This window comes from Arachis ipaensis, chromosome B05 (genome assembly GCF_000816755.2).
Source record: "Arachis ipaensis cultivar K30076 chromosome B05, Araip1.1, whole genome shotgun sequence".
In the NCBI taxonomy this organism is placed as follows: Eukaryota; Viridiplantae; Streptophyta; class Magnoliopsida; order Fabales; family Fabaceae; genus Arachis; species Arachis ipaensis.
The window spans coordinates 36,146,141-36,155,813 of NC_029789.2; the positions used below are offsets into that span (position 1 = coordinate 36,146,141).

Below are 9,673 nucleotides of genomic sequence, written 5' to 3' on the forward strand. Positions count from 1 at the left end.
TTATGTTTTTTTTTATAGATAGATTTGAAGTGTTGGATGGGTTTACCTGAATCTGATTCCTATAGCTAGTTTCTTTTCGTAAATAAGGCATTTAAAACAACCTTCTTTAGTAGGTTAAAAGAAAAAAGAGTGAGCTTATTGTTGTTGAAACAAGAGCAACTTGGAGGGCTGCCAATGACTTATACTCAGGTAAATGAGAATCTCTTCAAGTGAATCAATTACTAGATTTAGGCTTTGTAGGATATGCTTACACTTGGTCTAACAATCAGATTGGGGAAGTAAATATTCAAGAAAGGCTAGATAGAGCAGTGGCAATAATAAATTGGAAGGAAGCATTCCTAGAAGGAGTGGTAAAGCATTTTCAAAGATACAGATCAAACGATTGTCCAATCCTAATCGATGTTCATGGGGAGAGCTTAAAAAAGAAGAAGCCATATATTTTCAGATTCGAAGAATGTGGCTTAGAGACTCTGAATGCAAAGAGATTATCAAAAGAAGCTGGGCTGTGAACTATGATCAGATTGAAGAGAAACTAGGAAAGTGCAGCAAAGCATTGCAAGAATGGAGAAAATAGAAATTGGGGAGCTTCCGAAACAAATAAAGGAAAACAAGAACTCATATGACAACTTACATCTCACTCACAAATTGAAGAAACAATTCTGAATTTGAAAAGGGCACAGGCAGACTTAGACGAACTCTTCTATCAAGAAGAGATTAAATGGGCCCAAAGATCTCGTGCGAACTTGTTGAAAGCGGGGAACAAGAACACTCGATTCTTTCATCAGCAGGCATCTCAACAAAGAAGGAATAAAACTGAAAGAATCACTGATGATGAAGGGAATCTCTATAAAGAAGACGAGAAACAGAGTATATGGTTCTCCCTCTTCGACAGCGAATGCACACCGGAACCTTCTCAGTCTGGATGGTGGTTTTTTTGGAGAGAGAAACAGAGTATTCCTGCGTTTAATCTTTGGTCTTCCTTAGGGTTTAATGTAATTCTATAAAAGCTCTGTGGGTGTAATAGGCATTGTACACAAGGAAAGAGATGAGAATGTATATAAGGGGCAGCACACAAAACGACGTCGTTTTGAGTGACAGGGACTTATGTGTCCCTTTTTCAAAAGCTCCATCCCACTAACGTGTCACGTGGGAACGCCGTTAAGCCAGGTAAGCATAGGGGGAGCCAGGTCAGTCTTTTCCGTTGGGTCTGACGGTGGCTTATGAACGGAGGGATTGATCCGTCTAATTTTTAGGGACGTCAGGGACTTAAAAGTATTTTCCAATGGTTAGGAACAAAAATGTCTGCGGATTAAAAGTTCAGGGACTAATTTACCCTTTTCTCTTAAAATTAACTTTCAGAAGTTGGTGATTATTAATAAATATAAGAAAGTGAGGTGGGACAATCCTGTAATTATTTTTGTAGTTCATCAAATAAAACTCTCACATGCAACTCCATCAAATATTTTGCCAACTCTCTTTATCCAACAAGCAGAATATTTATATCCCCGAGTAGTCTTTTTGTATATGGTTAGGAAATTATTTTATAAGATATTGTTGTAAGAGGAAGTTACTATATTTTACAAGATTACGTTTATGTTATATAACTTTTATCTTTTTCTACAATTTCTTTGTAGCAATGAGGATGTAGTACCGTAACAATTTAAGTAATACGGTTTTTTTCTTATGAGGATCTTTTATTGAGCAATCTTATATCGCCAGTAAATAATATCATTTTTTACTAACATTTTTTACTAACATTTGCATTTATATTTACCAGAGTTTGCACACATGAATCAATACAGTTTGCATTTACATTTTTCAGAATTTACATACATAAATTAGTAAAATTTCATTTGTTAAACTTCAACTACTATTGAAGAATTTGAGATTTCGAGATAAAGGAAGCTCTAAAGCGGATGAAAAATAGTAGGGCAATAGAACCGATAATATTTCGATTGAAGTTTGGAAGGGCCTTGGAGAGAAAGACATCAGTTAGTTAACCAAGATTTTTAATGAGATTTTTAAGGTAAAAAAAGATGTTAGATGAGTGGAAAAAAAGCACCTTGATACATGTTTTGAGGGTTACCTGAAACGGTGATTTGGGCTGGAATGTGAGGTCCAGGTCCCTTTGAGTGGCAGCGTCCGATCTTTTTGGATGCTGAGGTGCCACCTGTCTGAATTCCTCGTGAGGAGGTGGGGGTGGTACCTGCAAGAGATTCCGATGCTTAAGTTAGTAAGGTCTTTAAGCAGGTTTTTAGTAGATTGGAGCATGAATTATACCTAGGGGGTACCAGTGTATTTATAGTAGAGTAGATAACCACCTTTGTTGGGTAGTTCTATCTTTTCTGATAGATAAGCGTTCCCTTTATCTTGGGAGTTTGTTGGGATTCTCCTTCTGGATGAGGTAGAGATTTAAGGGGGCAGTTACTTGTTTAGTCAAGTAGAGCTGCACCTTTATGTCGATGTCTGACCTCTTTAAAGAGGTCGGGCTTGTCATGAAGTCCACTTTTATTGGTAGGCCTTTTTGCGTCATTGGGCCTGACTTTTATTTGTTGGGTCAGGGTATGAACAGTGCCCTTGCTTGAGTCCGTTCCTTTTACAGGTCGGGCTCAAGAATTCTGTGGCTGTTGTTAGGGAGGTCAAGTCTCGATCTTGTCGGTGATACCCAACTTTGTTTGAATTTTTGAACGTTGGGGTTTTAATGACCGTCGAATTCTGTGCAGTGGTTTGCTCTTGGGGATTCGCGCTCTTTAAAGAGGGGTAAAAGAGCCGTTTCTGATTCGTTGTTCCTAACAAAGGGGAGTTTTTGGCCCCTCTTCTTCTTTTTGTTTGTTTCTGAGAAGCTGTTTTGCTTTCTTCTTTACCAAAGTATTCTCTGTGTCATTTCATCCGGTTCTGTTTCTTTGAGATTTCTCAATCTTGGCGACTTGAAGGGTTATCTGTTCTTGTCGGCGTGAAGAGGATTGTTCGCGTTTTGTTGTTCTTTAGACGCGCTCTTCCTTTCTTCCTTACGGTCTTCTTCAAGGTTGGTTCCTTTTCTTTTTCCTCAGGCTTATCCTTTTTGATTGCACGCGACTTGCTTTGTTGTTGGCTTTGCTTTGACTATTTTTTCATTTTTGTTGTTTTCGGAGGAGGCTTTATGAGCCGTATTTGAAAGAAAGTGTTTTGCTGCTTAAAATATTTGAAAAGGGCTTAATTCTTTTCTTGAAAGGGTCATTGTGTGTGCTATTATAACTGTTGTTGTTTTTTATGTGCTGTATTGCCCCTAATGGTGCCGTTTTTGACATAGTGTCGTGTCGAGAGGGCGCCATTTGGTTGCTGTGTAGAAAATATTTTCGTGAGAATAGCTTTTCCTTTATTTAGTTGTTTTGCCCGACTTGCATTAGCCAAGCTCCGACTTCTATTAGTGTCTGCCTGCTTTATTTTGCACTGTGTAGGTGTAGTGTTTATGTATTGCAAGGTCATTTTGAACATGCCAACTAAGGTTCCTCCTGATCTTCGGGCCTGGGTAGATAGCGTTGTTCTTAGTTGTGTCCCTGTGATTGACAGAGAGTATTGTGACATGTTTCGTAGGTACCATAGCATTTGTGAGAATAGAGAGGATGAGAGAAACTATGCTTTAGAACCACCCAACCCTGAGGAGAGGGTTTGCTTTCCCCCTATTGTAGAGTCCGAGAAGCCCTTCTTTTATGCCTATGACTGTTTCTTTACTAGGCTAGGTGTCCAACTTTCTTTTACTGACTTCGAGATGGAGGTCTTACGATCTTCCAATCTTGCCCCTTTTCAGCTGCACTCGAATTCTTGGGCCTTTATGAAAATGTTTCAGCTCTTGTGTCAAGGATTGGATGTTCATCCTGCTTTGAATATTTTCTTCTACCTTTTTGTATCCACCAAACCGTATAGTTCAACCAAGAAGTCGGGGTGGATATCTTTCTGAGTTGTACAAGGTCGGAAGGCGTTTTCCATCTTTGACTACTCCTTTCACGACTTTAAAAACAACTTCTTTAAGGTCAAGGGTATGGTGGGTGTCCGACCTTTCTTCTTGTCTGAGAACCAGGAAAGCTTGTTCCCTTTGTATTGATAGAACAACTTTGAGATTTTGATCTTTCTAACTTAGATGATTTAGAAAGGGGGTAGTAGACTTCATTCTGGGTACCTGGGGTCAAGATCCTCATTTGGACACAAAGAGGTATTTGGGAGATCCTAGCCTTCTGAAGTCGGACCTTGGTAATGCCTCTTCCCTTGCCTTTTAATTTATTCTCGTTTATTAGATGTTGATTTGAATCATATCATGTTTTGTTATTGCAGAGGTTATAGCTCCTAAATCTGCTATGAAGTTTCTTCGGAACACCAAAAAGATGATGGTGGCTCGGAACCTCCAGCTGCAAAAGGAGGTCGGAGAGTGTCCTTCACAGCAGAAGATTGGTAATTCTACCCGATCTTCGCCACGGAAGAGGTCGGGGTCGAGTCCTTCTGATCCGAAAATTATTATCCCGGCCCCCTTTTCCCAGCTTATCTCTTTAGACTCTACTCCTTCGTCTCCTTCGTCCATAGAATCACCTCCCAAAAAATAGAAACTTGATGAAGAAGAGAGCATCTATACCAAGAATTTTGATGCTTTGGCCTGGGGAGAGGAGAACCTCATCCCTCATCATCGCATGAGTGTGGACGATGTGGCGATCCAGAATCATCTCCAGATCTTGGCTTGTGGGGGTCTCCGTCTCATTGGAGTCTGCTCTCAACATTCTAAGGAGTTGCAGAGTTCTCAAATTCAAGCTACTTCTGGGGCTCTGGTAGCTGCCCGAGCCGACGTGGAGAGGCTGAGTGAAATCAAAGTGGAGTTGGAGAAAGAGAGGGACACCTTGAAGGCTGACTTGGAAAGAGCTCGGGAGAGGACGAACAAGTCAGAAGTAGCTGCTGCATTGGCCGAGGAGAAAGCCAAGAAATACCAAGAAAGCTATACTAGGGTCTTTGGAGAGAGGCTGGCTCAGGAGAAGGAACTGAAGAAATTGAAGGAGGAGTTGGCCGGGTTCCAGGAGACGGCTGCCTTCGGTATGGATGAAATGTTTGAGAACCTTGAAGCCCAAGTTGAGGTTTTGGCTCTGACCTCGATCTATGCTTTTTAGTATGGATAATATAGTGGTGGAAGGGAAGATCGTTCCTGCAGTCGATTCAGAGGATGAGAAGATGCCTACCCAGGATCTGAAGTCTTCTGGAGCTTGGGCCGGTCTGTCTTCCACCTTGGGACCTCCAATAGCTCTGACTTCCTCCCTGGGAGCCTCACCTGAAGATATTGTTGTTGAGGCCTCCTTTGTTGCTGTATCGGCCGTTCCTGTTTCCGTGCTACCTTCTTCTCCCAAAAGGGATGAAGCTACTAGTGAGAAACTTAACCCCCTTTTTGGCAAGGAGCCTTGAGTTCTCTTCAAATCTCTTTTGTTATTTTGTAGTAGCCCGACCTGTAGGCTTTCAAAACAATCTGGTTTGTAGCGGTTGGCAGTTTCGTGAGCACTTTTCTTCTATTGTTTAGTTGTTTGTTTCAGAACCTTTATTAAGCAATGTCCAGAACTCTTTTATGTAGTACCTTTTTGCCTTAGTAATGCACATTGTGCTTTAATTCTTGAGTTTTTGTTTGTTAATTTCCTTTAATAGGCCCGACTTCAAGTAGTCGGTCTTTGCTAAGTTACTTTTGCAACTCCTTTTTTGTTCCGACCTGTTTTGGGGTCACTTTGTACGAGTTAGTTATATAACTTCTTACATTTACTTGTACCTCGTCGCTTTATCTTACCTAGGTCGGTTAATTATTTTTACAGTTTGTCGAGCATAGGTTAATGCGTTTGAGATAGGAAACTTTAAAAAAGAAATAGATCAAGAATCTTTTATTATCGTTTAGAGAATTCCTTTACAGAGCTATATACTAAAAGCTTTGGTACCCCTAGTCCTTGTACTAGTACCTGATGATAGGACTTTTGTGTGGTTTAGAATTCACAAATGGATTCTCGTTGCAAGTATAGTTTCTAAACCAACAATAATCCTTTCATGCAAAAATTTGTTTGTCACTAAAACAAACCCCTAAAATCTATAAACCGAAGTATTTAAACATCGGGTCGTTCTCCCTAGGAATTGCAATAAAGTGTCCTTGTTATTGGTTATGGAGTATGTTTTGGGATTTTTGGGATAAGAGACATGAAATGTAAATAGCAATGAAAATAAACTAATAACTAAAAAGTTCTTGGCAAAGGTTGGTGGTCAAGGATCTCTATCCTTATCACTAACCACAACATGAGAATTTGTAAGGATCAATCCCACTAAGTCATCCCCTAACTAATAGTAGAGGAAAGTCAAGTGAGCTATATCAATCCAAGTCCATAAGTCCTAGTTCTCCACCAAGTCAATTAGTGAGATCTAGTGTTAATGGCTCCCAGTCGTCAATCACTTGGACATTAGTAACTCAAGAGTTCCTAAGTTACCTTCCCAAGCCAAGAGCATAAAATTCTACTCTAAAATCCAACCAAACATTTCATCAAACACTTGGAAGGCATAAAAGGAAAGCATAGTAAAATTGCAAGGAAAGTAAATCTACACTACTCAATTGCAAGAAATTAAACAACAACTAATCAAATCAACAATAAAGGAACATGAATCATAAATTACATTAAAGAAAAATAGAAGAAACAAAAGTGCATGAATATAAAAGTAAAAACTTACAAGAATTAAATGCTAAACTAGAGAGAAAAAAGGTAGAAGAAGAAGAATTACAAAAGAAAAAGTAAATCAAAGCATGAATTAAACCTAGATCTAAGAATTTCTAATCTAGATCTAAAACCTAATCCTAATCCTAGAGAGAAGTGAGAGCTTCTCTCTCTAGAAACTAACTCTAACTACTTCTAAAACTTAAACTATGACTAATGATCAAAAGTATATTTCCCTTCAATCCTTGGCTTAAATAGCATTAGAAATGAGTTGGATTGGGCCCACAAGGCTTCTAAAATCGCTGGCCACGAGTTGCAATTAGTGAATCACGTGGCAACATCGGCGCGTACGCGTACTGTGCGCGTGCGCGCCCTTATCCACGAAGCAACTATGGCAAATCTTATATCATTTCGAAGCCCCGAATGTTAGCTTTCCAACGCAACTGAAACCGCATCATTTGGATCTCTGTAGCTCAAGTTATGGTTGATTGAGTGCGAAGAGGTCGGCTTGACAGCTTTTGCGATTCCTTCATTTCTTCATGAGTTCTCCATTTTTACATGCTTTTCCTTCATTTCCTTGATCCAATCTTTGCCTCCTAAATCTGAAATCACTTAACAAACATATCAAGGCACCTAATAGAATCAAGGTAAATTAAATTTAGCTATTGTAAGACCTAAAAAGCATGTTTTCACTCTTAAGCACAATTAAAGGAGAAGTTATAAAACCATGTTATTTCATTGGATAAATGTGGGTAAAATGTCATAAAATCCCCTAGAATCAATACAAGATAAACCCTACAAATGGAGTTTATCAGTGCCTCATTAAAAAACCCTTATTTCTTGGAAAAAAGAGTGCACCTAGGTACAAGACTTTTAGCTGTAGTATCTTTTTAGGTTACAAGCGTGCCAAGACCTCGGGAGCTCCCGTTCTTGGAGGTCGCACACCTTATACGAACCTTTACTTAGAACCTCTATTATCTTGTAAGGCCCCTTCCAGTTGGCAGCTAGCTTCCCTTCACCCGACTTCTGTCTTCCAATGTCGTTCCGAATCAAGATGAGGTCATTGATGGTGAACCTCCTTTTGTTGTAAAATAGAACTCTATGTGATTTTTCAGCTATTTTTATAGGGATTACTGCTTTCATTCTGTATGCGAGTCGGAAGGGTGTTTCTTCCGTTGTGGAATGTGGAGTAGTTCGATAAGCCCACAAGACTTGAGGGAGCTCGTCAGCCCAAACTCCTTTCGCGTCTTGTAATCAACGCTTTAACCCAGCCAATATGACTTTGTTGGTAGCTTCAGCTTGTCCGTTGGCTTGGGGGTGCTCTACGGACATGAACTGGTGCTTGATTTTCAAGTCGGACACCAGGTTTCTGAAGGTCGAGTCGGTAAATTGGGTTCTATTATCCGTGGTGATGGAACGGGAAATTCCAAACCTTGTGACTATGTTTTTATACAAAAATTTCTGACTTCTTTGAGTAGTGATGGTCGCCAATGGTTCTGTCTCAATCCACTTAGTAAAATAGTCAACCCCTACTATGAGGTACTTGACTTGGCCTGGGGCTTGGGAGAATGGTCCAAGTAGATCCAACTCCCATTTAGCAAATAGCCAAGGTGAGGTAACGCTGATGAGTTCCTCAGGAGGTGCTACATGAAAATTGGCATGTTTTTGGCAAGGTAAGCATGTTTTGACGAACTCGGCCGCTTCTTTTTGTAAGTCGGCCAGAAGAAGCCAACTCGAATTACTTTTTTAGCTAGTGACCGACCGCCTAAGTGATTTCTACATATACCACTATGTACGTCCTCTAAGACTTCTTTCGTGCTGGAGGTCTTAAGAGGGGTGTTGAAATCCCTCTTTTGTATAAGATATTGTGAAATAAGATATAGTTTTGTGCCTCCTTTATAAGCCCTTTAACCTCCTTTTCATCTTTGGAGAGCAAGTCGAATTTGAGGTAACTAACTATGGGAGCCATCTATCCTAGGTGTTGATTGTGTATGGTCAACACTTCTTCTTCCTTTGATATGGATGGCTTTTGCAGGGTTTCCTGAATGATACTTCTATTATTGCCTCCTGGTTTGGTGCTGGCTAGTTTTGATAGGGCATTAGCTCAGGAATTATATTTCCGAGTTATATGTCGGATATTATTTTTAGAAAAGTGTGTCAGCTGTTCTCGTGTTTCATCCAGGTACTTCTTCATAGTGGAGTCTTTAGTTTAGTAGCTGTCATTAATTTGTGAAGTTATTACTTGCAAGTCACTGAACACTACTACCTTCTCTGCCTCCACTTTAGCCAACTTTAAGCTAGCAAATAGAGTTTCATATTCTGTCTGATTATTACAAACTTAACAAATGATCCATATTCATATGACGCCACTAAGATGACACAAAAAAAAAGTGGATTCTTATATTGGCACGAGGTCTACAAGCAAAGCTTTAATGTGCTCTTTCATTACTCCTCCTGCATGTGTATAGCTATTTTCATCTTTGTACATCACAGCCATGTATCTTGCTAAGTTGACCACACGCACCAGAAAAGGCATTGGAATTTGAGTTGGCCTAAGACATTCCTCGTTAATATCCTTCCAAGCATCTGTTACTCTTTTTTGTGATTCTTGAATAGCTTCTTCTCTTGATACACCATGTTCTTTCATATAACATTCTAGAACTGAGACAACATGTCCTCTTTCTTGTTCAAACTGATCAAACAAGATGTTTGTGATTTATTTGCTTAAGTACTTTTATATGACAAATTAAGAATAAGATGAAAAGATTGAAAAAATTAAATTACTCTAATTCATTGAAATTAAATTCCAGAGTAAACACTCATATTGATTCCTAAAATATTTTAAATCAAACACTTTAACCCTCAACAAATTTTCATTTACTTTTAGGTTATCAAAATGAATTGGTCTTTCTAAAGACTAATTATTTGTCTCATAATAGTATTTGTTGAGAATCTTATTATATTATATTAAAAAACTTATTAGA

General features: G+C 39.2%; 1 protein-coding gene across 1 annotated transcript in view; it reads right to left on the minus strand.

Moving 5' to 3' along the window:
• LOC107641830 ((-)-germacrene D synthase) overlaps nt 8,945–9,673 on the minus strand; it is an 8,504-nt gene continuing 7,775 nt past the window's right edge. Inside the window, exon 7 of the mRNA XM_016345268.2 lies at nt 8,945–9,381. Within this exon, the coding sequence (XP_016200754.1) occupies nt 9,088–9,381 (294 nt within the window). The 3' untranslated portion in view covers nt 8,945–9,087. The remainder of the gene's footprint in view (nt 9,382–9,673) is intronic.